The 26,539-nt window shown below is 43.1% G+C and overlaps 9 protein-coding genes across 10 annotated transcripts; 7 read left to right on the top strand and 2 right to left on the bottom strand.

Moving 5' to 3' along the window:
• The first annotated feature begins 115 nt into the window (after positions 1-115).
• On the top strand, positions 116-2,320 carry LOC135436096 (zinc finger protein weckle-like). The gene is made up of 4 exons (XM_064693562.1): positions 116-338; positions 395-1,576; positions 1,826-2,172; positions 2,235-2,320. The coding sequence occupies exons 1-4, from the start codon at positions 198-200 to the stop codon at positions 2,293-2,295; spliced, it is 1,731 nt and encodes a 576-aa protein (XP_064549632.1). The 5' UTR covers positions 116-197; the 3' UTR covers positions 2,296-2,320.
• Positions 2,235-4,451, top strand: LOC135436098 (zinc finger protein weckle-like). Its single transcript, XM_064693564.1, has 4 exons — positions 2,235-2,254; positions 2,438-2,669; positions 2,723-4,182; positions 4,247-4,451. The coding sequence occupies exons 2-4, from the start codon at positions 2,502-2,504 to the stop codon at positions 4,287-4,289; spliced, it is 1,671 nt and encodes a 556-aa protein (XP_064549634.1). The 5' UTR covers positions 2,235-2,254; positions 2,438-2,501; the 3' UTR covers positions 4,290-4,451.
• A 1,492-nt stretch (positions 4,452-5,943) lies between these two features.
• Positions 5,944-10,803, top strand: Vps15 (vacuolar protein sorting 15). 2 transcript variants are annotated; one of them, XM_064693555.1, is made up of 10 exons: positions 5,971-5,989; positions 6,053-6,174; positions 6,259-6,445; positions 6,508-6,968; positions 7,030-7,612; positions 7,669-8,790; positions 8,853-9,066; positions 9,128-9,767; positions 9,828-10,442; positions 10,515-10,803. In XM_064693555.1, the coding sequence occupies exons 2-10, from the start codon at positions 6,077-6,079 to the stop codon at positions 10,744-10,746; spliced, it is 4,152 nt and encodes a 1,383-aa protein (XP_064549625.1). In that variant the 5' UTR covers positions 5,971-5,989; positions 6,053-6,076; the 3' UTR covers positions 10,747-10,803. The 2 variants fall into 2 exon arrangements, with proteins under 2 accessions (XP_064549626.1, XP_064549625.1); XM_064693556.1 differs by having other exon boundaries at positions 5,944-6,174; positions 9,137-9,767.
• Positions 10,804-11,274: 471 nt separating this feature from the next.
• CycB3 (cyclin B3) lies at positions 11,275-13,560 on the top strand. Its single transcript, XM_064693563.1, has one exon. It carries the CDS (start codon positions 11,373-11,375, stop codon positions 13,095-13,097), a length of 1,725 nt encoding a protein of 574 aa, XP_064549633.1. The 5' UTR covers positions 11,275-11,372; the 3' UTR covers positions 13,098-13,560.
• Positions 13,561-14,699: 1,139 nt separating this feature from the next.
• Positions 14,700-15,832, bottom strand: Elal (Elastin-like). Its single transcript, XM_064693568.1, has one exon. It carries the CDS (start codon positions 15,793-15,795, stop codon positions 14,824-14,826), a length of 972 nt encoding a protein of 323 aa, XP_064549638.1. The 5' UTR covers positions 15,796-15,832; the 3' UTR covers positions 14,700-14,823.
• A 553-nt stretch (positions 15,833-16,385) lies between these two features.
• Srg1 (Sting-regulated gene 1) lies at positions 16,386-16,969 on the top strand. The gene has a single exon (XM_064693571.1). The coding sequence runs from the start codon at positions 16,425-16,427 to the stop codon at positions 16,872-16,874; it is 450 nt and encodes a 149-aa protein (XP_064549641.1). The 5' UTR covers positions 16,386-16,424; the 3' UTR covers positions 16,875-16,969.
• A 523-nt stretch (positions 16,970-17,492) lies between these two features.
• On the bottom strand, positions 17,493-18,684 carry LOC135436186 (pro-resilin). Its single transcript, XM_064693695.1, has one exon. It carries the CDS (start codon positions 18,617-18,619, stop codon positions 17,609-17,611), a length of 1,011 nt encoding a protein of 336 aa, XP_064549765.1. The 5' UTR covers positions 18,620-18,684; the 3' UTR covers positions 17,493-17,608.
• LOC135436187 (shematrin-like protein 3) lies at positions 18,644-19,705 on the top strand. Its single transcript, XM_064693696.1, has 2 exons — positions 18,644-19,103; positions 19,187-19,705. The coding sequence occupies exon 2, from the start codon at positions 19,217-19,219 to the stop codon at positions 19,655-19,657; it is 441 nt and encodes a 146-aa protein (XP_064549766.1). The 5' UTR covers positions 18,644-19,103; positions 19,187-19,216; the 3' UTR covers positions 19,658-19,705.
• Positions 19,706-24,028: 4,323 nt separating this feature from the next.
• ppk22 (pickpocket 22) lies at positions 24,029-26,354 on the top strand. Its single transcript, XM_064694969.1, has 8 exons — positions 24,029-24,222; positions 24,521-24,727; positions 24,789-24,978; positions 25,036-25,169; positions 25,238-25,505; positions 25,563-25,770; positions 25,829-26,113; positions 26,179-26,354. The coding sequence occupies exons 1-8, from the start codon at positions 24,029-24,031 to the stop codon at positions 26,352-26,354; spliced, it is 1,662 nt and encodes a 553-aa protein (XP_064551039.1).
• Positions 26,355-26,539: the final 185 nt, after the last annotated feature.

Genomic DNA, 26,539 nt, shown 5'->3' with positions numbered 1-26,539 from the left:
ATAAAAGCATCGATACCAAATAAAAATGCTAACGACAGCCCTGATTTCGGAACTGCGGTCACACTAACAGCTGCTAGAAATATGGTCAGCCAGACACTAGCAGTGTTGACATGCGTCTGGTCACCCTAAATCATAGCAATGCCAATAATATACATTATTGTTTTATTTTGCCCGCCTTTATTAGCTTTCCCAACGCGATGAAAAAGTTAAAAAATAAAAAAAATACTGAACGGTGTTGGTTGGACTGGTGTCGGCTATGCGCCAATGACGATGCGTCCATTAATGTGCGTCAAAAAGATGTATACATGCGTATTATAAGCAAGTGTTTTGATATCGAGGTGAGTAACTGGAGTAAAACAATAATGCGTGATTATTCACTTAGTTCCTTCTACAGATAGGTCTCGAAGAGCCGCAATTGGGTGGCATGCTGTGCAGCGAGTGCTACGCCTTGATAGGCGACTTGCTGAACTTCGCTGAAAATGTCAATAAGGTGCAGCCCATCTTTGAGCTGTTGCGCCACACCGAGCCCAACGAGCAAGTGGATGTGTGTGCTCTGCGCCAACAATATGGTCTACAGGATAAAAGCTCACAAGATCATAGCTACAAAACGGAACCAGAAGAGTTAGAGGAATTGAGCAGTCGTGAAGACAGCTTAGATGGCGACAGTGAAATATTTTATCAAGATGTTGATAGTGATCCTCAACATGATTTGACCATATCGCCAATTCCGGCAAGAAGAAAACGTGGACGTCCTAAGGGCTCAAGAAAGCTGCAACACGATGAAGCTGCAGAATCAAATGAGCACCAAGAAACTTTAGAAAATTTCAAAATTGAAGCTTCCGTGGATTTCCACGAGGATCGATCAAGCAGCCATGAAGAGGGCGTTGAGCAAGAACTGGTACAAAATCACATTTGGCTTGAAGATTATTCCATGGAAGAGAATAAGACTACTCTGAATAGTGATATAAAAAGAAAGCGTGGTCGACCCAAACAATCTGTTAAAACTGAGGTACTCGACGAATGGGAGGTATCAGAAGAGGACCTCGACTTTTTAACGCCAACTTTCAAAAGAAAATCTACCGACGAGCCCAATCAATTGATTGCCAAGGATCAGAGCGCAGATAGAGATGAACTCTTCAATCCTAATGAATCCGCACAAAGTACTAGTAAAAGAAAACGTGGACGTCCTAGAAAGCATGAAAGTATTATCTTGCATGACAAAAGCGATTCGAAATGTAAAAATGTCGCACTAGCCAGACTTTTGCTCGCATCTCCAGTGCCCGAAGCTGAAACGGAAGCAGCAGGATCTGTGAGGAATAGTAATCTTACCGAAAATCAAATCAGGAAAAATCCAGTCACCTGCAATGTCTGCCACAAAGAGCTATCATCGGAGAATGGACTTAAGTATCATATAGAGCGCGTGCATATGAAAAAGAAGCCCTTCGTCTGTGATGTCTGCGGTAAACGTGTCCGAACAGTTTCAGAGCTTAAAGAGCACATGCTTGTACATACCGAGGATCGGCCCTTTGTGTGTCCATTGTGCAATGCGGCCTTTAAAAATAGAAAGCGTCTCAATGTAAGTGCCAGATTATTAGTAATTGTCAAATATGGTATTTATAAGGAATAAGCTTCAAGGACGCTGAATTTTCACCGTAGTTACCTTTGGTTTTAGGAAAATATTAATGATAAACAATCATGTAAAACTTCTATTTCAGATGCATTATCATAATCCTATTGAAAATGCGTTGAAGATGTGTATGTGGAAATTGATAGCTACGACTCAGATAATTCTAGCTTTTAATATACATATGTTCTTAATTAACAGATACATAGCCAAACACACGGCGAGCCCAGTTACGAGTGTGAGATCTGCGGCAAGAAATTGCAGACGCGTGCCATTTGGAATAAGCATAAAAGTGTTCACACTAACGAGCGCCGATTCAAATGCAGTATTTGCGGTACCGCGACAAAAAATTCAACAGCTCTAAAGATTCACCTGTTGAGTCACACCGGATTGCGGCCATATACGTGCAAGTACTGCAACAAGGACTTTGCCAGCGGTGCCAATTGCAGGGATCACAAAATAAGGAAACATCCTATAGAATATGAGGAAGATGATGATAAATCGTGCCGTATACAAAGTGTGCCCACGTTGGATGAGTTGCGTGCCTTGTAAGTAATTACTTATTCCATGTACTTAAGATATATTTAAAAGCATATGAATTCCCCTTCAGAGCTGCGGGCATGGAGAAAGGTGAGCGGCTGCGTAAACCCAAAACTATGAAAATTGAATAAAAGCACGAATCGTTTTAAAATTTGATATTTTGCATTTTCAATTAAACACACACCAATAAATACCAAAGCCCATACAATTTGGTATTTATGTGGTCACTCTAATTCAGTGTTTACCTATTTCTTGTAACCAAAACATGTCCAGAATACAAACAAATTGTTTATGAGAATTAAACCAAGCTAAAAGACCCTTTTTAACCCGCCTCGCAATGGCGGAACACTATGAGGCTGCAATTGGCGATAGCCACTGGCTAAATTGGTGTCGCCTCTGCGCCAAGGACGATGCACGGGGCAACGTCAAAATTTACACAAGTGCCAATGAGAACACTTGGAACAGTATCCTGGTGATGGCCATTAGGAAATATTTCGATGTACATGTAAGTTGCCGGAAAATGTATTTCGTGTAACTAATCCCACACTTTCAAACCAGATGCAACTGGAGGACGCGCTTGGCGGTGTGCTCTGCAAAGAGTGCTATACATTAGTTAGCGAGCTAATTGACTTTGCCGAACATGTCACCAAAGTTCAGGCCATCTTTGAGGTATTGCGGCTCTCCGAGCCCAATAAACAACTCGATATGGAAGCGCTCCGGCAGCAGTATGGACTTCGTGAAGGCGACTGGACGCACATAATCAAACCGGTTTCGGAATTGGAGAACAATGCAGCCAAGCAAATGAGCGCTGATGTAAAGACAATATCCGCAGAGCTACCAAATCGGAAGTTTGTAGATTTAGACGCTGGCTTGGACGGTGAGCTGCCAAAGCGGGAGTTTGTAGATTTGGGCGCTGGCTTGGACTCCGAGGTAACAAAACCGCTGCAAAACGACGAAGAAATGATTGTCAGTCACTTGCCCATTGAAGAAATTGAAGGTCATGATAATCCCATCAAACCGCGAACTCGACGAAAAATGTCAAAATTACCCAAAACTGATTCGCCCGAAAAAACAGCAAAGAAAAGAAAAGTGAAATATAAAGACGAGCCAAAGGCAGAAAAGAGCGGCAGTAAGGCTGGGAATGTCCAACGAGTTCTACCTGAAGATATTGAAAAGGACTCTTTAAGCCTCGATGCTAATTTGGAGCATCTGCCAGAAGTAGCTTCTCTCCATACCGTTAAGCCTGAGGAGGAATGCCTTGATAATTTAACCAACAGCGATAGGGAGGATGTTGAATCGGAAAATGAAAATTCAGATATTCCCTCAAAGCGCAGTAACATGAAGTGCAAATGGTGCGGTAAAATGTATCACAATCCAGCCTCATATCAAAAGCATCTAAGAGTTGTTTGTCGCAAAGTCGAACAGCGGCCAAGGATGGATAAGAACACATTCTGTGAGCTCTGCAACAAAACGCTGTCTTCGCCTGCAGCACTAAGGTTGCACAAGGAGGGCATGCACGAAAATGCCAAGCCCTATGTGTGTGACCACTGCGGCAAGCAGCTGAAGACCATAACGGCACTCAACGAACACAAGCTGGTTCATACGGAGGATCGTCCGTTTAACTGTTCGATATGCAAGGCTGGCTTCAAGAATAGAGCTCGACTGAAGGTGCACTATCAAATACACGAGGAGCCCAGCTATGTGTGTAACATTTGTGGCAAAAAGCTACAGACTCGCCGCACATGGAACATGCACAAACTGGTGCACAGTGAGGAGCGAAAATTCAAGTGTGATGTTTGCGGTGCGCTCTTCAAACGCTCCAAAACACTCAAGTCGCACCTGCTTAGCCACACGGGACTGCGTCCCTACGTCTGCAAATACTGCGGCCAAACATTTGCCTGTAATGCAAACTGTCGCGCTCACAAGCTAAAGAAGCATCCGCAGGAGCTCAAAAAGGAGGAGGGCGAGGCCATGTCCTCGCGTCTTAGTGTACCCACCCTGGAGGAGCTACGTGTCATGTAAGTCCTTAAACATATGTAGCTATGAAGACAGGCGAACAATAAATCTAAATTCTCTGTATAGGTCAAAAAAATTACCCAAACTGGAACCGGATACATCTAACTAATGTTCGTACTGCAATTGAACAATTCTATGAAATTATGAACTTATATATACATATTTTACCAGTACTTATTTAATAAGACATAATATAACATTATAAGTTATTGCCGGTATTGTTTAAAACAAATATGTTTATTTGATCCGCCCAATTGTGACTGCAATGAAAATTATCATAAGTTTTGAGATTATTAGTTATATAAAATATATATCAAATTAAAAAAATAAATTTCATTTTGCATTTCGATAACAAAAACGGCATCCGATAACAATTCTAGATGTGCGTTAAATTAGCGGCGGTGACTTAGGTCGATTTTTGGTACTTGCTACCTTTTTGGTACGTATTATCACTAACCAAATAACATATAGACTGGTCAAACCGTATATTTGGTGGTAACAATTGTTTTTTTTTGCGGCTGGTCCAAACTCGCCTTCGTTTTTGTTCGGGTTCGAGACACGCCCGCATGCTCTCACAGCAAGAGAGTAAGAATACATATGGCCTGTGTCGTGGAACGGCAACGCTGTCTTTTTACTCGCTCACTCTACAGGAAACTGCTTTGGCTTACTCTCATCCATATGATTTGTGCGATAGAACGGCATCGCTGTTTTTTATCTCGCTCCCACTACAGGAAACTGCTTTGGCTTACTCTCAGTGCTCTTTCAATTTGTCTATGTACCGTTTAAATGTTTGTGTGTGTATGTGTCCGCACAAGCAAAAATGCCCACAAATTCAATTTTTGACAAAAGTCGGTGGCATTTCTTCCCTTTTGAGGGGACGAGTAATATGATATAATGAAAGGGTTTGCCAAGTCGATGCGAAATTCTTTCATTTCAGCTCGTTCTTGTTCGAAAGCGTACCTAAGCGCTGGCATGTGTGCATTTAAAAGTTTTTGGACTTGCTATTCACGCATCCTTGCGTATTTTGTATATGAATAGAAGCATTTATGCGCATGTGTGCCTGTTGGTCCCTGCCTGCCTGTCCGATGCAAATTTGACAATATTTTTGGATTTCTGAATTTCGAGCTCTGCACACACACACAGAGACACAAATGTGTGTGAATGGGCTGATCATGGGCGCAAAATTTAAAAATATCATTATTGGCAGGCGTTTGACGCGCGCCCTTCTTTCTATGATTTAGGGTTTGAATTGATGAATGAATATGATAAGTCAATAAAATCATTAATACACATTCTTAGTCTCGAACCCGAACAAAAAACGAAGGCGAGTTTGGACCAGCCGCAAAAAAAAACGATTGTCACCACCAAATATACGGTTTGACCAGTCTATATGTTATTTGCTTAGTGGTATTATCCCTGAATTAAGATATATAGAGAATGGCGGAAACCTAATTTTTCAACGCCTTGGTACACCCATATTATAAACTAAAATTCCAAAACAAATGAATGTAGACAGTAAATAATTCAATTTTTTCCAATTCTGCATTTAAATTTATTTGGTTTTGATCTTAAAAACATAAAAAAATGCATTTAAAAGTGACCGATTCCTTTTCCGATACCAAGTACCAAAAATCGACGCTAAGTCACCGCAGCTAATTTGACGCACATTTTAAAACAAGTTAGGCGCGCATTGCATTGCACAATCGATAAGACTGCTTGTTATCGGCCGCAAAACAGCTGTTCAAATCACGCTTGACAGCACTGCAATAGTGGACTTGGCAACCCTGCATGATAACACTCCAACAAGAAGTGAGAGCTGCAATTTGTTAACTAAAAACAAACAAATATAAAGAAGCGCACTGTTTTGGGCAGAAATAACGCGCAAATGCAAGCAAAATGGGTAATCAATTGGTTGGCATTGCACCATCGCAGATCTATGCAGTGGAACACTACTTTTCTGGACAGTTTGGCAATGAAATCATTTTCGACCTGAAGTGAGTACATATTTAACAGCTGCTTATTACACATAAGTGTATATAAGCATATATGTGTACATATGACGTCTTATCCACCCACAGTATGGGGAGTACGCGTTTCTTTAAAGTGGCGAAAGCTAAAACCGATGAAGGTTTGATAGTTGTCAAGGTATTTGTCAAACATGATCCAACTTTGCCTCTGGAGGATCACAAGGAACGCTTGGAGAGCATCAAGAAAACCCTATCGCTTGCAAATGCTGTTAACTGTTTGCCCTTTCAGCGCGTGGAGGTTAGTCCACAACTAAATTTTTCCGTCACAGTGTTAATGCGATCTTTGACTTTACTTAACAGCTCATCGACAAAGCAGCCTACATAATGCGAGAGTATGTCAAGCACAGTCTGTACGATCGCGTGTCCACTCGACCTTTTCTTACTGTGCTAGAGAAGAAGTGGATTACCTTTCAGATTTTGTGCGCTTTAAACCAGTGTCACAAGCAAAAAATCTGTCATGGTGATATAAAGCTTGAGAACATTCTGATCACCTCTTGGAATTGGATCCTGTTGTCGGACTTTGCTTCATTTAAGCCCACATATCTACCAGAAGACAATCCAGCAGATTATACCTATTTCTTTGACACGAGCAGACGTCGCACTTGCTATATCGCTCCAGAGCGTTTCGTGAAGACGCTGTCGTCTGAAGATGATCCCTATAATGCAAATATGTCCGTTATTCACTCGGACTCCATAATACGTGTTCCGACTTCATATGCTGGCAACACTTTGCAGCCTGCTATGGATATATTCTCCGCTGGGTGAGTTAACATATACAACACATCCACAACATAAATGTATTAATAGTTTTTCCATTCACAGCTGTGCCTTGCTAGAGCTCTGGTCGGAGGGTACTGCTCCATTTGAGCTCTCCCAACTGCTCGCCTATCGGCAGGGTGAGCGAGAGCTCGTCGAGAAACATTTGGCTGGTATTGAGAACGAACGACTGCGCAACTTACTGGCATCCATGATTGACATTAATTCAATAAAGCGCAAGAGCGCAGAGGATTATTTAGATCAGGAGCGCGGCAAACTATTTCCAGAATACTTTTACTCATTTCTGCAGTCATATTTGCAAATGTTCTCATCGACACCAATCAAGTCGCCTGATGACAAAATACAATGTCTGCACAAGGACATTGGTCACTGCATTAAGGTGCTGACACAAGCACAGGACGTAACACCCAGTGAAGAAGACGAACAGATACAAGAGAAAAGGGATCCTCTTAAGTACGAGCGGCTGCCGCCAGATCAGGATGGTCTTATACTTATTATAACAGTAGTCACATCTTGCATCAGAGGTCTTAAACAGTCCAACACAAAAATTGCTGCGTTGCAGCTACTGCAAAAGTTATCGAAGTATACCACATCTGAGACCATACTGGATCGTATATTACCATATATTGTATGTTACATTTTAATTATCAAATATTTCATTTAACTAATTTTCTTTGCCTTCAGCTGAATTTGGCACAAAAGTCGACAGCCAAGGTACAGGTTCAGGCTATTGAAACGTTGACCGCCTGCCTGAGCATGGTCAAGGACATTCCTCGCAGCGATGCCAATGTATTTCCGGAATACATACTGCCCTACATTACCGACTTGGCCAGCGAATCGAGTGCTGTTATTGTGCGCGTGGCCTTTGCTCGCAATATTGCAGCGCTTTCCAAGAGTGCTGTTTACTTTCTGGAGGAGACGCAGCGCAATGCACCAAACGAAATGCCCACGCCACGTTATGAGGCAGAGCTTAATGCTCTGCATGATATTGTGCGTCAGGCGGTGCTCAGTTTGTTGACAGACACGCAGCCCATTGTCAAACAGACGCTGATGGAGTCAGGTATCTGCGATTTGTGCGCGTTCTTTGGGAAGGAGAAAGCGAACGACGTGATACTCTCGCACATAATGACATTCCTCAATGACGATGATAAGAATTTGCGCGGCGCTTTTTATGACAACATTGCTGGTGTTGCCGGTTACGTGGGCTGGCAAGCATCGGATATACTGGTTCCCCTTTTGCAGCAAGGCTTCACAGATCGCGAGGAGTTTGTCATTGCAAAGGCCATACGTGCGGTGACAATTCTGATCGAGTTGGGACACATAAGAAAACCCACCGTAACTGAAATTGTAAATGAAACCGCCTGCTATTTGTGTCATCCAAATTTGTGGGTGCGTCATGAAATTTGCGGCATGATTGCCACGACAGCACGCAATCTGAGTGCTATCGATGTGCAGTGTAAGATTATGCCGGCCATTGGAAAATTCTTGAAGGCGCCGCTAATACAAGTGGACAAACCGCACATTCTGCTTGATTGTCTGCTGCCGCCCATACCCAGACAGGTCTTTGACAGCGTGCTGCGCTTCCAGGACGTTCAGTGTTTTGTAAGCGCCCTCGAGGACCGTGCGTGCTTACGCAACAACACACGACACTGCGTCCAGCCTCAGTATGATGACATAAGCAGACAGATTTATTTCGAGGACATTAAGTCTTTTGTAGGTAATCTTGGGGATCGCGCGCGCTGGAGAAGTGGTACACGGAACAGTGGCCAGCCACAGTCTGATGACATAGGTCAGGCGCTGCTCAATGTAAGTGCTTTGGTAATTTTGGTTGTTCCAAGTGAACCACTCACATTTCCAAAACACTACAGCTCTTTCGACGACTTATCTCGGAGGGATTGACGGAGACTATTGAGATGCAATTGTTGGCCATGAAACCTTTTTTGATATCCCTTAAGCACAAGGCGCAACAAGATCTGGATGATGCCAGCTGTGCCAATGGACGAATTGTGGTCAGTCGCAAGCAGGTGGGCTGCCATGAATATCCCCTGGCGGAAAAGGCTACTAAATTGACCCAGGACAATAGTAAGATTTAAACTTAGTGCCATATCGACTTTCAGTTGTGATGAAAATAGTCTACACCTAGGAACTACAGATGCCCATGCTCCAGCACTAGTTTCACCCGCGTCCGATGTGGCTGTTACTCCACATATAACTGCTGGCCCTTCCGGCAGTCCCGCCTCCGGCGCTATGTTACTGGGCGTGCCGCACACAACAGTGAGCACTGCCACTTCATTGGGTGAATATACCATGCCGGATCGCAACTATTCGCTGGATCGCTCTTCGGAGTGTTGCAAGGACTTGGAGTCGCTGACCCTTAAGATCAAGCGTCGCTATAATGTGCTGGCTCTCTCCCAACGCTGCAATTATGATAAGCTGGTCACGCCGTATCCATCCAATTGGCGCCTCAATGGTACTCTAGTGGCGCATCTGCATGAACATTCCGAGTCGGTAATTAAGCTAGCGCCTTTGCGTCCCGACGGTTCACTGTTTGCCAGCGGCAGCATCGATGGCACAGTTAGATTGTGGGATTGCAGCAAGCTAAACGGCAATCAGGGCATCAATAAATCTCGCCAGGTATATTCTGCTCATACGCCCATTTATGCGCTGGCCGCATGCGATGCTGGACAGTCACTAGCGGTGGGTGGCAAGGATGGCAGTCTATTAATAATGCGCATCGATCGCAATTCCACCAAGATGACCCTACAGCAAGCCTTAGATCAGAAGTAAAATTTACCAATCTTTGATTCTACATTTGATCTAATTGATTTTTCCTCTTTTTGTAGTGAATATAACGATGGACCTGTTGTGGATATGCATGCGTATGATCAGGCGGCTCAGAGTGTTATTGTCTATGCAACACTTTATGGCGGCATTGTGGCCTGGGATACGCGCATGCAGCATAGCGCCTGGCGTTTGCAGAACGAGTTGCGTCATGGTGTCATCACCACCATTTGTGCGGATCCAACGGGTTCTTGGCTGGCAACGGGCACCAGCGGTGGCAAGCATATCTGCTGGGACTTGCGTTTCCGACTGCCCATAACCGAGATAAAGCATCCGGCGGACTCGTGGATAAGAAAAGTGGCCTGCCATCCAACTGAGCCATCATATCTGATCTCCGCCTCGCAGTCCAATAATGAAGTATCTGTATGGAACATTGAGACGGGTCAGCGACAAACTGTGCTTTGGGCCAGCCCAGCGCCCGTTCTGACTAATACCAGTCTCAATGATCCAGCAACAACCTGTGGTATTTTAAGCGGTGTGGTCGACGGTTCACCATTCATTTTGACAGGTAGTTCGGATCAGCGTATCAGGTACTGGGACATAGGATCGCCAAAGAACTCGGCATTGAAAGTGCCTGCGGCAAATGATAATTTGGCCAATGTGTCCTTTAACTATAGGTACGTACTTATATGGTCGATATGCATTTAATTTTTCTGCCAAACCCTTCTTATATATATGACTTTTTTTAGCGCTCGTCTTATCGACGGCAGCCAAGTTATTGAAGAACTAATCATTCCTAAAAACGGTACAGGCGACTCGCAACAGATGCGTACTTCAATTGAGGAAAGTCCCAGATCGGGACCGGATATGCCCAAAGCAAGCCATCATGATGCCATCACTGACTTGCTCATGTGCAAAGATAAGGGACAAATTTATATAGCGTCGGCTTCGCGTGACGGTGTTATCAAGCTCTGGAAGTAGTAACTTATTTTAACTCTTTTATCTGTGATTAGTCTAATTAAACTACAATATAACTTATACATACCCGCATTTTAGATTCCCACATCGCACGTTAAAATTCAAATTCTTTGTTGCACCGTGGTGCATCTTTGCATTAATTTGCGGCGCTGCCAGACCGTTAAAAATTAAAATGGCCTCTTACAACCAAACTACGCACTAAGCGACTTCAGCGTGTTGGCAACGGTAAATTATTGCAGACATAATGACAACCCTATAAACAGACGCCGCGGCCAACTTCACTTTTTTTTGACATCTGCAGCTGGCGCTGTTTTTCGCTTTTGTATCTTTGCAAGCGCCGTTATGAGCAGAGCGGCCAAGCGCCATAAGTCCAAGTGAAAAGTGAGTTTGTGAGGCAACGACGCTATAGTATACAAAAAGAATAAACAAAAATCAAGTATATCTCACAACTAAACAACTCAGCAAATACAAAATATCACAACGGAGCGCGCAAATAAGTCAAAGTACCAATACCGAAATACAAAATATACAATCGCGCACGCAGTCGCTGTGTAGCAGGACAACGCGAGGTTCGACAAAAAAAAACAACAACAACAACACAACCAGCGCACACATAGAAGCATTTCAAAATGGCGCCAATTAAAGGTACTACTCGTACTGCTGCAAGCAACCAGGCGGCCATAAACGCACTTTTGCCCATGGCAGGCGTTCGAGGCAAGGGACTGAGCCGTCGGGCGGCCAACAGTGGCATTGATCCAAATGCAGAGAATATGCAGACGCGCGGCAAACGCAAGGCCGATAATAGCCCCATCAAGAATGATAAGATCAAGCGCTCGGCGCTGGGTAATTTGACCAACAATGTTAAGATCATGACGCTGCATCCAAGCGACGAGGACTCCAAGCAGCAGCTGCCCAAAAAGCCGACGGCACAGCAACTTCAGGCGCTTCTGGATGCAAAGACTATTGACAATCTAAATGTTTTAGCCGCAGTCACTGCTCCACTCCCTGCCGCTATGCCCAACAAAATAATGACGCGCGCCTCAACCAAGACAGAGGACTCGGTGGAAAACTGCCACAAAGTGCTGGACAAGTTCGAGGAGGCGTTAGCGCGTCAAAAGACACGCAAGCCACCAGTGGCAGCAAAAAAGCCAGCCACAGTGCTAGTTGAGCCAAAAGTTGCACCCATGCAGGCGCCTGTTGTCCAAAAATTGGCTGCACCGCCTCCGCCGGCTGCCGTCAAGCCGGTGCGTCGCATATCAAATGACTTTAATAAGACTGAGGAGAGCCTCTATATGTCCGCCCTGGAGGACATCTCCAGCTGCGAATCCATGCGCTTGTCTGGCAATTTTGAGGCAGCGCGACGCCTCTCTGCTAAACTGCAACTAAAGACTGAACAGCCAAAGGCAGCACCGACGCAGCAATCGGTGCATATGGCAGCAGCCGCAGCTGCTATGGTGACGCCTGTGCGCCCCGTGCCCGATGATGTGGAGGACTTTGATCGCAAGAACTGGGATGATCCCTTCCAGGTGTCCCACTATGCCATGGACATATTTAATTATTTGAAATTGCGCGAGCCAGAGTTTCCCATTCACGATTATATGCCAAAGCAGGTACATTTGACCACCTGGATGCGAACGCTACTGGTCGACTGGATGGTCGAGGTGCAGGAGACCTTTGAGTTAAATCATGAAACACTATATTTGGCTGTAAAAATTGTCGATCTCTATTTGTGCCGCGAGGTTATTAACAAGGAAAAACTGCAGCTGCTGGGCGCTGCTGCCTTCTTCATTGCATGCAAGTACGATGAACGCCAGCCGCCGCTAATTGAGGACTTTCTGTACATATGCGATGGCGCCTACAATCACGACGAACTGGTCAAAATGGAAATGGAAACGCTGCGAACTATCAACTACGATCTCGGCATACCGCTATCCTACCGCTTCTTGCGCCGCTATGCTCGATGTGCCAAGGTGCAAATGCCCACGCTTACTTTGGCGCGTTACATTCTGGAGCTGTCGCTTATGGACTATGCCACCATTGGTTTTAGTGACTCGCAAATGGCCTCGGCCGCTCTCTTCATGGCACTGCGCATGCATGGCGGTGCCGCGAATCTGCACAAACAGACCTGGACCTCAACGCTGGCCTACTACACAGGGTATCAACTTTCACAGTTTGCGGAGCTTGTGCCGGTGCTGAACGCAGGACTGCATAGGAAACCACGCGCCACCATCAAGACGATACGGAACAAGTACTCGCATAAGATATTCCATGAGGTGGCCAAGGTGCCGCTGCTTAGCAACGTGGAGCTATTCCAAAGCAATCTCGATCTGAACGATAGTAACTTGTGCACCTGAGCCATACAATTGGGGGCCTTGCACTGTTGTAACGCCAATTAGCCAAATTGATAATGAGCAACAACTGTTACGCTTCACTAGACATTAAGACGCTTCAACCCATAACACCTCTAAAGATGCCTATCAGTCCAAATTGCAACCAACCTTAACCAAGATATTCATATATTTTTATTTAATTTTTTCGATTTATTTTGTACTTTTTGCGTGTTTCTAATGATGTTTTATTATTGGTTTACATTTATGACTTTTTCTATAAATTTTATGTTCAGCATTCAGATTGTTTCCAATTATGTTTATTGTTTACTCTTCTTTCATAAAAAAAAGGCAATTAAGCAGGGTAGCCAGCACAACTGTCACCCAACCCGACCACAAGCACTAACCATTTACATATATATATATATTTAAATGTATACTATTTATAATCAGAAATTACCCTTAATAAATTCTACACATATTTTAAGCATTTGCAACGCCAATGCCGTTTGATGATGTTGGACACCAAAGCTGACATGGATTATACGTTTAAACATTTTATGCTACAATTCTACAGATTTATAAAAGCGTAGTAGTATTAACACCTAACCGACGGCAGATGCTCTAATCAGCTGGCCACTTACCATTTATGTATGTAATTTTGTAGTTGTTGTTTTTGTTACCAATCATGACTTATTATACATTGTATGTAACGGGAAAATTAATATTCCATTGTCTAAATAACTAGTTATGTATGTATTCGTATTCCATGTTATCTATATATGTATGTATGTATGCATGTATGCTGCCAAGTCAAGAAAACCAATAAACAATCTTAATGTCCGTTCAAGAAAGTACATTTATATCAAATTGGGGGAATGTGCAAGAGTTTAAGGTAAGTGCTTGGCATATAAATCTATATACATACATTATATTTCTGTATGTATTCACAGAACACCAACTATTTGGGACAGCTCTAGTTTCAATTGATTTTGTTCAGGTGAGTCTATTTCCCATGTGACACACACATTCACATGCACATCAATAATCTATGTATTTGATTTCAGGCTCTGGTTTTTTTTTTGGCGCGCCCGTCTTCACATTTTAGCGCCAAATTATTTTGGGTTTTGCTTGGCAGGCGGCGCATGCGCCGCAAGACATCAGCAGCGATGCCTGTTCCCGTTCCCGTAATCGTCTTTGTCCAACAAATCACTGCATACATAACCGATTTCTACCGCTGCAGTTGAACCTTTAAAAGGGCAGGCAGTCAGAAGCAGCAGCAGCCGTCGCCTGTCTGTCTGTCTGTCTGTCTGTCTCCTTGACGTTTTCTACCACCTTTCCTTGTCGGTCGCCGGCCGCCTGTCGTCCGTCGTCTGTCCTCCCATTGTGCGCTTGTGCTTCATTTTTTTTTGGCTGCCAGCGCTGCCTGCAGCCAGGTAGTTTTATATCCATTGTGTGTTTCCTCAACGAAATTATGAGGCAACTGAAATGCATGTTACTTTTTCCGGTTCGCAAGGTAGGGTGCGTTATGTACGTACAGGACAAAGATGTTGATGTCGTCCTCTGCTGCTGCTGCTGCTGTTGCTCAAGGTGCAACCGGGGTATATGGCTAATTACTTTGGTTGGGTATGTGCAAAAAAATCAAGTTTATTAAAGTACACACGGTCGAGCAGCTGCTGCTCCTAGACCTGACGCGGTAAGGTTAGCTTACACCTAACTTATGACCATACTCTTAATGTTATTTTTGTATTTTTTAGTAACCTGGCCTATTGAAGGCGCCATTATAGCCGCCACCAAAGCCGCTGCCATAGCCCTGGGAACCGTAATTGTTAAGCACATCGAATGGTCCCTTGTGCAAACCATCCTCTGTGTACTCGGTTTTCAATTTGAAGCTATGATCCCAACGATCACGTTGCCCTGGTGCTGCATGTGGTGCATAGTTATGCTGGTTCTGGTAGCTGATAGGTGGCGCTCCCGGGTGTGTCACAACAGGAACATTTGCTGGAACGCCTGGCCCATAGTTTGGATAGAGTGGAAATGGTGCTGTAGGTGGATAAGATGGATATTGTGGCAAATATTGGCCTGGATAGGGGTAGCCAGGCTGTACGGGCTGATAGCCAGGTTGGTGAGTTCCAAAACTTGGATAAACGCCTGGAGGATTGCCTCCAGAATGCACGGCTGCTTGCGGATTTGTATTATGCGGATATCCAGGGGGAAACGGTGCTGGCAGCTGTGCTTGTCCCGGAATTGGTTGCTGACATCCGTTTGGTACTGAATTTGGAGCAGCGCCTGGTGTAAGACGTCCGCATACAGCTGGTGAGCTTTGAGGAGCTGGATAGATGCCGGACTGGGGTTGTTCAGCGGTGGGTAGTGCGGGATAATTTGGATATCCAAGAGGCTGTTGCTGTGGAATGCCCGCAGCAATACCATACGGCCCAGCGCGAGCATCAAAGGTGCCGACACCACTGCCGCCGCTCTCGTGAGCGGACGGTGCGTCAATGTCAACGGAATCACTTTGTTGCTGCCTTAGATCCGGATACAGTTGCGAGTTGAGATGCGCCCGCTCATGGTGACGATTGCTGGTGATGCCGCCTTTGAAAGTGGAGGCCAAGTTAAATTCGGTATTGGAATCCTCATTGCTTTCATCTCGCGAATATTGCGACCCGTGAGTCAGGCCAGCGGTCAGGGCTAATAGCAGCTCGACATAGACAATGCTCCAGCGCATGATGAAGCTTCCGATGGAACTGGACCCTAACAGCGCATACTTCGCATATTTAAAGTTAGTGCGATGTGCGCTTAGCTGAGTTTGTGCCTGACGGGGTTATCGTTCATGTCATGTTCTAGACTGAGACGTTTTGAGTTTCATTGAAAAGTAAATAATAATGGCATTAGATGTTTGCAAAACCGAAGCGCTAATTCTCTGTTCAATTCTTAGAAATATTTACAAAACAAATATGCTGCGGAGCGTTTTTATATGTAATACCTTAAAAAAAAAACAGATTATAGATTATAGAACTTAAGTTCATTAATCAAATTTATAGACGTCACAATCTTATGTTTTAACGAGACAATACACTAGGGTTAGGGTTTTCCCATGTTTTGTGGGTGAGCACATAGTTTGGTTCGCTAAACCTTGACTTTGTTTTGCAGAAACGAGAATGCGTAGCCCTGATACGCGCACCTAGTTCTCCGTCCGTCTCCATCCGATTGGCCTATTAATGATAAGATCATCAGCATTGTTGAAGGTTGATCATTGAGTAAACACATACATATATATGTTCGATTATCAGCATGCTATATAAACCCGATTCTCGTGAAGGAAGAGTATCATATTCATTTTTAACACTCACAGAGATGCAACTCAACATAGGATTCTGCTTCCTGTCGCTGGCATTTCTGCTGGCTGCACAGGCCAAACCCACCTTTGATAAGATGGCTGAGGTGCTGCTTGGAGTACTGGACGATAGCCCGCATTACGCAAGAGGGGGACCCTATGGACCATTACCACCATCAGCACCGCTTATACATGAGGGCTACGATCATGGCTATGATTACTATTATGGCGGCGGGGGTGGACATGTCCATGGCAATGGTGTGGTTGTTGGCAGTCCCTATTCCCAGGCACCGCCACAGCCTGCATACGGGTACTATCCAAGACCTGTGCATGGTCCAGCAAAGGGCTACTATCCGGAACCGCAGTATCCACATGGCTATGCACCCACAGCGCCTACTTATGGACAAGGCTATGGCAGGTCGGGCCCAATAGGACCCGGAGTTGGCGGCTACAAGCAACACGGTTATTAAAATCCATTTGCATTTGATACATATTTTAGAAATTACTTAAGATTATAAGAATGTTTTTTATCCATAATTTATTTAAATGACTGCCAACTTCTCAATCTATATGTTGTTATTTCTGACCATGTTGAACATGGTCACAGCTTAGAGAGCTTCAGCCCCGTGATCGAGAATCACAAAGCTGAGATTGTTTCCTGTACCTTTTGAAAACGGGAAAAAATTGATTTACAAAAGTTGGGCAAACGAGCATCTCCGACTCCGTAAATTATAGCATCAAGAGTCGAGCTGACCTATTGGGGACTCCAGAGACTTTCACTTTGTAGATGAAATCGATAAATATCGGCCTCGATTCTTACCTCGTAGATTACGAGAGCAAGAGTCAAGGTATACATATTCCTATCCAGGAATGGAAAACATCGCATCAGTATTATAAGTAATACGAATATTATCAGCTCAAGTTCAGCACATACATAATTTTTATACATATTGCCCTCTTCTTATATACATATGTATTTATCTGTTGTTTGTCAGCTCACAGAACCTGTTTATATAGCTCATAGCCCCTAGGCATACGAAAACGAACTTGAGTTCGAGCCGAATCTCAGAGAGAACTGAGCTTTGCCATTGTTCAATTTTATTTGTGTTTATTAAATTGCACATTCCCTATAAATATTAATGTATAATTATTATCTCTACTTAGTATAAACTAACATACTGAAAGACCTAACAGATCGTGAAGCTCATTTTCTTCTACGCACATCGATTGGTTCCGCTTGAAGTTCCAGGCTGGGAGCGTGCACGTAATGTAACGAATTGGGGAAGACAATGTCTCGTAACCGGGATTGCTCAATCGATCTAGATGATGGCGTTGGTGTTGTTAGCGGCCCCAGCGGTGGATGATTTGTGCCCACAATAAGCATGTCACCAGGATTTGGAGGGGGAGTAGGCGAAATTACAAGAGGCGGTGGATTTTTGCCAACTATCAGTGTATTGTGGGTGGGTTGTGTGGCTGGCGCAGGGGCAGTGGGGCTTGGCGTCGTTGTTGACGGCGTGTTAATTGGTGAATTGGAATTGCTATTGACAGGTAACTGGCCATTGTCGTTCGTTGGAGGCAGTTGGAATGGAACATTTCCATCCACCCAACTGGGGCGCGATGAATCGTAGTTATCTTCCCAACCAGGCTGTGAAGATCCGTCGTTATCTCCCCATCCAGAGGGTGGAGTTCCGTTTCCGTCTTCCCAGCCAGGTGGGGGATTTCCATTTCCATTTCCAGCTCCCCAGCCAGGTGGTGGGGGACCGTTTCTATCTCTCCAACCGGGTGGAACTCCATTTCCCCAGCCTCCGCCACCACCCCATCCGGGTGGAGGTCGCCTTCCGCCTCCATCACTCCAGCCACCCCATTCAGGAGGATTTGGTCTGCCGCCTCCCCAGTTACCCCAACCAGGAGGTGGTTGCCTGCCACCACCGTTCCAACCGCCGCCACCATTCCAGCCGTCGCCACCATTCCAGCCGTCGCCGCCATGTCTATTCATTTGGCCTGGTGGCGTACGCCTCCTGCCGCCGTGATGTGGCCTGCCATTCAATCCTTGTTGAAGTAACTGGGCTACAGCGGTAATGGCGCCGGCGGATGCCACTGCACCACCAGCTGATGCCGCTGATCTCGCTATTGAAAATTGGCAACTACACGTGCGGATTAGGAGTAGAAGGCACGTTACCAAGGCCGTTAGCATATTTATTCGTATTCGCGTCATGATCACGTCGGATTGAATCGAGCTTGAGCGCCCATGCGCTAAGAGCAGCCAGTTCTAACTGAGGGGAAAGTTTTTGGCGTTAGGCGATAAGAGAGGCAGACGTTTCGGATTTGTATTCAAAACCTGTCCTCGGTTTGTTTGTCTGCTGTTTGCGACTTGTGCTAATCAATGCATGATGAGAGATCGCGAGAGCCACAAAAGATTCGCTCTCTAACGGAGCGTATTATGTGTTCATCAAAATTGTAAACAAAAAGTCCAAAAAGCTTGAGAGGAAATAAGATGAAGGCAGCCGTTGACCGACGGCCGCCGACTCATGGATCCGCTTGAGCGGCTTCTTCCCGCGCAGTGCGTTAATCACGCACGTGCTCCGCATGTCAATATGCTTGATCCATCTGTTAACGTCCAAGTAATTCACAGTCATGCATTAAATTGTTGCTGGATGGATTGACATTAGCATTATGGCAGCAGATCTCTAGCGATCCAGGTGGCTAAATATCTAGACAGACGCTGAAATAAAACCATTAAAAGCATAATGTGTCATCGCTATCCCGACTATTCCATTCGCAGGGTATAAATAGAAGGGAACTGCGTAGATATATGGCCAGAACACAAACGATCCGCACAGAACCAGAACCAGAACCAGAGACAGACAACATGAGAGTTCCTAGCATAATGTTCCTCTCCTTGCTGCTGGGCAATTGCCTGGACTTGGGAAACGCTCTGTTTTTCAAGGCACTAAAAGGACTGAAGGGAAACGCTGGTTCAGCCTATCCAGGCTACAACTATGGCTATGGTGGTCATGCGGCAAACTATGGCCATAACTATAATGGCGGATATAGTGGATATGGCGGTTATGATGGTTACGATGGCTATGGCTATGGCTATGGGTATCCACAGCAGCCGTACAGGACAAGAAATCGACAGCGCACTGGACGCACCTACTCAGATATTGCTAATGTCTTACGGCCGGATCCCTATCTAGGACTAGGCGCGGGTCGTTATCTACCGCGTGCTCCATATTCCCCTCTGTGGGGCTAGCATCTATAGTGAACATTTGTGTAATATTAACAAGTTAGGGCAAATAAATCAGTGAAAGTTTTGTTTTCAAATAATTCAAGTTCAACTGCATCTTATTGCGTGTTTTGTATGTGAAACTTTTTAAATTAAAGCTATTTTTAATTAGCTTTGCAATAACATTTGTTATCAGACTAAACATATGTATGCATATATATGTACATATATACCACATCGCTCGGCGCTACGTGACTGAAATGCGACTAGGTCGCTTAGGGATGGGAGTGTCACGTAAATGTCACGCGAATCACGCTCTTGAAAACAAATCTAGTTGATTTTAATGTCGAATACGGATTTTATAGTACTAACCAGTTAACAATTTGTATGTACTTCTTTTATTATTAGTGTAAATTGACCTGTGACCAGTTGAAAGAACTTTTTATTTGTAATGTGGAAAAGGGACAGGGGGCTACGAGTTGTTTTTAAGACGGGTTTTAATTTATATAATGCGCACATCTGCCATAAGTAGAAGTGTATACGATTTTATTAACATTACTGAATAATTTTTTTTAATTAATATATGCGACACACACTCATGTCGAAGTTACCCTAAGTATAAATCAAACTGGCATTTAATAAGGCAAAAAAATTAAATTTAATAAATACAATTTATATATATTTATATGCATTATATGTATATGTCTACGTATGCACAGTCAATCTCATAATATATGTTTAAGCGATTGTCTTTTATATATTTACGTCCAAGTTCCCTACAACTAGATGTGAGCGAGTATTCTAGATTGTTGATATGCCTATACAGATTAAAATGTGCATCGGAAGCTGTAAGTAAGTATTGTTGTTATAGAAGTTAACATGGGATTTGTCGGCCGACTGTTTTTGCATTTGCTTATGTTGTTTTTGTTACATCAATACCTGATCGATAGGTAGAACATAGAATATGGTGATTCTTCTTGGTACTTACTGGGCATATAAAAAGGTTCTACCTTATGACTATAAAGTGTAGTTTTACCCGAAGGCTTCTCACTCGCTCTATTGGCCTGGTTCTGGAAATTCAACCTGAAATTTCCAGAAATTGACGAAAAACTAAACGCACCTACTCAGATATAGCTAGAGTTCTATGACCGGATCCCTATTAAGGACTAGGCGCGGTTCGTTATCTACTTCACCCTATTCTGCCCTGTGGGGCTAACAAATTCTAAAGCTAATCATAGGAAAATTATATGTTTGAATATATTAAAGTAATGTCAATTGGTACACAAAATACTGTTGCTAGTTTTTATGAAAAGTCTTTTAACTAAATCTAAATTAACTTCAATATATCTGCATATCCGTAACATGTCTCCAGTTTAGACAATTCTATTGTTAGCGTTGAAAGAGAAATTCGCTTGAGATTTTATATTATCTTTATAAGATATTAAATTGTTAAAACAAACCCTTTTTTTTAAACTTTTTTTGTAAATATAATATCTAAGAGCAGTTGAGATTTTATATTATCTTTATAAGATATTCATTTTAAAAGCAAATCCTTTTTTTAAAACCTTTTTCAAAATGTATATAATATTAATACACTTTTTTAAAGATCAGTTAAGGGCCATAATCAATATATCACTACATCCAGATTCTAGCATGGGACTCGATACCGGATCCTCATTGTTCCCTTTTCTCGACAATGATCACATACGCAACTAGTCTGGCAATCTTCAGGCACAAATATTATATTTTATAGTTTAGCTGGTATATAAAATAAGCCCTTGAGTGTAAACTGATTCAAAGACTGGGTTGCACTTACATAAGGCATACACTTGTGAGAAAATACAAGTAAATAAGATTTAATTACCATTACTGAGTCATTTATCTGCTAAGATATGCGGCACACTCATATAGGAGTTCCCCTAAGTCCATAATAAAATTGTCATTACAGGAAAGAAAAAAACCAAATTTCATTGCAATTCTTATAAGTTTATATAACAATACGCAATTGTTTCCCGCCATTTGCGACATACCATATACTAATGAACAACTGGCGCACCTACGTCATTAGCAAGTCGTATTACACTTGTTAATTACTATTTAAATTGTCATAGTTATGTTATGCTGCGCCCGATCATTCACACTGCTTTTCCAACTGAGTGTTGAAAGTGTGTAGTCAGTTGTGAGTGAAAACATGATTGTGTAAAATAAAACAGCTTAAGATTAACATCGGAAGTTGTGTGAGTGGTAGAAGTCAACATGGAATTAGTCGTATTTGTATTACCATAGAAATGCTAATGTTGTTATTGTTAAATCGAAACCTGATCGATAAGCAGGAAACAGAATGCATTGATTTCTCTGGCCACTTACTGACTTTTGTCGTATAAAAGGCTTCTGCGTGGCGGCATTGAAGTGCAGTTCTCAATAGCAAACTCTAGAAACAAAATGTCTCCGTTGCAAGGAAAACTCTTGCTGATAGCTCTATTCGCTTGGATCACGATGTTATCCCTGGCCTTAGCCCGGCCTGCAAATTCATATTCGGAAATAGCGCGTGTCGTTAATCCCAATCCATATGCTTCAATCGGCTCCCGTAATTATCCAGGACAGCCCTATTGGCCAGGAGGACGTTAATGATAGATTACATTCTAGTTTATTAATGCATATGTTTAAGACGCTTTAACTAAGATGCTTTTATTGACTATATTGTTTGTTTTATTTGAAAATTAAATTAATCTCTTCTCTTCATATCATAGAGACCTGGTTACAGCTATTTTCTATTCAAGTTTGTCCGATTTCAGCTGTCTCTTTAAACATCGTTTATTATACTCCTTTTAGTTAACCGCAAATATCGTATGATTGCAAGACAGGTTTTTGTTCGATACATAAAAGATATATGTACCTTAAGTGCGAGCACATGTGATTCAATTAGCATTGACTCAGTCTGGTATAGAGATATGTATGCAGCTTAGCTTCGCAGTCGCCTAGGAGTTCCCCTCTGGCTATTCTTAAGATCTTTATATGTATGAATATGGGTAGATATATTATTCAATGCAATCTGAAATGTATATATTTCAACATATTGTACGACTATTAGCGCACCCACAAAACGTCATTAGTTGTCATTTAGCAGTTGTTAATTACTTTTAAAGTAGCCAAAATTTAACTAGCCAAATCATTCACTGAGCTATAAAAATTGACAGCTGAAAGCTTAGATCGCTTTGAATTTATATATATACATATATCTATTTTGTTCTGAGTCAAAACGTGATTACTGGTACCTAAAGCCTGACCGGTCGCAAAGTGAATGACATTTTGATGGCATTACGAGATGTTTCAGGTGAAGATCCCACGTCGCAGTCTGAGAGAAGAGGAGGTTGACAATGGCGCTACGTGCGCAGCATGCGTCGCGTGGCACTGAAATTGCTTAAAGTGTTGTTGCTGTTGTCACACCAAAACCTGATCGATCAGGCAGCAGAATTTCAAGACAATTCTGACCACTTACTGGGCACAGAGTCATATAAAAGGGATCGACGCGACGACATCGAAGCGCAGTTCTCAATAGCGATCCCTAGAAACAGAATGTCTTCCCTGCAAGGAAAGGGTTTATTGCTCGCTCTACTGGCCTGGTTCACACTGCTTGCCGTGGCTTTGGGCTGGCCGGCCTATGGATATCGCACGGAGCGCAACGGACGCAGTTATACGGATATAGCTCGGGTCGTTAATCCCAATCAGTATGCTTTTGTGGGCAGCCGTAACTATCCGGGTCAGCCATTTTGGCCGGCAGGCCGCTAAAAGTAAACGCCAGTTTATTTGATAAATACTTAAGCTTACAAGATATTAAGTCAGTTTTAATACATGTAAATACATTTTTTCAGTTTTCTTATAATTTAAAGTTACTTTTTATTAGCCATTGCGCATAAAAGTATGCAATAGTTTTTGCGTACATGATTGAGCTTGCTATTTTCATTTCATTAAACTTATTTATATATAAATGTATTTAATAAATCATTGGATTTTATTTAATTTTTAATTATGTAGTTTTATGTTTTTAAATAAACTATAACTGTTCAAGGCAACCTGAGTTTTGAGTAAAAGTTTTCAACGAAACCTGCCATAAGTAGTTGGCAACGCTGGCTTGGTGTTTGCTGTGAATGCCTAAAAGTATGCTGCACGTTTTTCCATAATTACTGTAGGAGTTTTTGTAGCCAGCCGCTAAGACAATTAAAACCCAAGTTAATGACAAACTTGCATTAAGGCCTCGACGCGTGGCCACGCCCAGTTTGGTCGCGGCAGTAGCTACTCAATCGCACGTCAAAGGCTCTCAGTTGGCGGACAACAAGTTCAGGGACAGGACAGGCATAGCGCGAATAGCTCGCATCATCGTTAAAATTGTGCGCTCCAATGGTTAATATTGAATCAACATCCAATGCCATCTGGTGGATTAAAAATCCGAGTGCAGCGAAAGCGGGTGGCGGCGCTGGGCGCAAGGCGTCGCTTGGGTCGCGCTTTTGTCTGGATATGGTTGAATTACTGCGCAATATATCCTTGCAGGGCTATAGCAAACTATTGGCATCGGAATTAACGTTGGCGGAGAGGTAAGCGACAGAGGAAAAAGCAGCTCGATGCTGCTTTTGCTACACTGACGTTACGTTGCTCATACGCAACGTGGACCCCATAGAAAATGTGAAGCTATGCTTCGGGTCTTTTGTCTTTCCGCCCCGCTCTCCAGGCGCTGCCGTCATCGTCAACGTCTCGTTGCATCTCGTTCCGCTGTAGCATTGCATTAATTTTTTTTTTTGCTTTCACATTTTTCATTTCCGTTTTCGTATTTGCCTCAAAACGCGCTCATGGCCGTGCGCTTTGTGCGTTTATCTTGGGCTCGTTTGTTTGCAGATTAATTTGGCTGCTGGTGCACACGACCACGTTCATTTCAATGGTGGCTGTGCTCTTGCTCACCTGGGAGCAATTTATTGCACAATACTTTGTCATCAATCTGAAGGATCCACTTTATCCTGTTGAAAATGTGCCATTTCCGGCTGTGTCAATATGCTCCAACAATCGCATTTCCATGCGGGCCGCGACCAGATACGCTCTCGAGCTGTAAGTAGCCTTAATCCCATCGACCCCTTTCTGGTCTTCACACACTGACATTCTCGAGCAGGCAAAGAAATGATCCATCCCCACGTGAATTGAAGTACTACTTGGACATGCTGAAGTATTTACGCAAATTATATATACCCGGCGACCGGGACTCAGACGTCGATGATTATGTTAATTTTCAAGCGTTTTTGGATATATTCGGCACCTGGAACAACGAAACCTTCTTCGATACGCGGCGTATTATGAGAATGGTGAGCTTGTCTTAACAATCTGCGAAAACTGGCTAGGCCATATCATATGTTTTCCAGTTAGCGCCCAATTGCAGGGATTATATAATGAAATGCAGTCTGCGGAATGTGGATATACCTTGCTTTAGCGATTCCGCTTTTCAGAGCAGTCTGACCAAATATGGACCCTGCTGCACTTTTAATGGCAAGAACAGGTAAGCCATGTTGACCTCTTATATTACACACTTTGATTAATCATTATATTGACTTAATCATTATGCAGACTCAAGAGACGCGATTTTAAGAATCGCTTTGCTGATTCAGCTTTGGGCCTTACAGTCGTGCTCAATTCGAGTCATGCGGATTATTTGGCGCCCATTTTGAATACAAATGGTTACGTGGTCATAATCCATGACGCGGACAATTATGCATCGATATCATCGTCAAATGCATTGGAAATGTTTCCAGGACAAAGGCAGGAAAGTTTTCTGAAGATTTTTGCGCGCGTTATAGATACCGATAAGAATTTACACTCCTTTTCCCCATTTAATGTAAGCTGTTGCGATTAGTTTCTAAATTGATTTTTATAATATTTTCTTCTATTCTAGCGTCGCTGTTATTTCCATAGCGAGTCGAATATGCGAATGATGAACTCCGTCTATACGTTTCCCAACTGCATTACCAGATGTCGCATACGCAGCATCATAGCGTTGTGCAACTGCCTGCCCTTCCAGTTGCCACTGGAGCTGGTGGAGAACTTGGAAGGCGTTGTCTATTGTACGCTTAGCCATGTTACGTGCCTCGGCCAGTATCAATGTAAGTTCTTGACTCTAGTCAAGTAATCTCTTCACATATTTCGAGAATTATTTTGCAGTTAAATGGAATAATGTGCTAACTGAGAGACTGAGAATTCCGGGTCTGGAGCGCGAAATAGAGGAAGCACTTTACTGTCCACAGTGTCTGCCTTCATGCAACGATGTCCAGTACAGGGTATCTATGAGTGAGCTACCCATTGATACCTATCTGGCCAACCTAAAACCTGATGAATATAATGACACACTGCTAGGCTCCGATTTATCCGTACTGCGAGTCTTTTTTGGACAGCCGCATGCTCAGCTCTACATGAGATTATTGAACAACGAGTGGTTCGAGATATTCAGTAAGTATTTGTGAATACAATAATACCTCTTATTTTTTATCCATATGTATTTGTTTGTCTATCAGGCACCATTGGAAATATTTTGTCGATATTTATGGGATTTTCATTGGTGGCCATTTTTGAGGCGCTTTTCTTTTTCTGCAAGTACATTTACATGGGCTGCTGTCGTATAATAGATCTTAGCAGAGCTAACAGCAAGGCAAAGATGTTGAATGCACGAAAGTTACATATATGCCCATAGGAAAAAGGGAGGAGCTGAAGAAAAAAGAGACAAGTATTGGGAAAAATGCGTGGAAAATTATGTTTGTAATTATTGAATGTAATCCATAAATACTGGAAATACAAAAGTTCTTATATCTATATTCAAATAAAGCAAAATTAAATTGTAATTGTTTAAAGCCACAGCAGCACAATGTTAAAATAAAC

Source organism: Drosophila montana, unplaced genomic scaffold, assembly GCF_035044405.1.
Source record: "Drosophila montana isolate Dmon_TW-CO22-7 unplaced genomic scaffold, ASM3504440v1 contig_3733_1, whole genome shotgun sequence".
In the NCBI taxonomy this organism is placed as follows: Eukaryota; Metazoa; Arthropoda; class Insecta; order Diptera; family Drosophilidae; genus Drosophila; species Drosophila montana.
The sequence above is the reverse complement of the archived record's forward strand: the minus strand, read 5'-3'. Positions and strand labels throughout refer to the sequence as shown.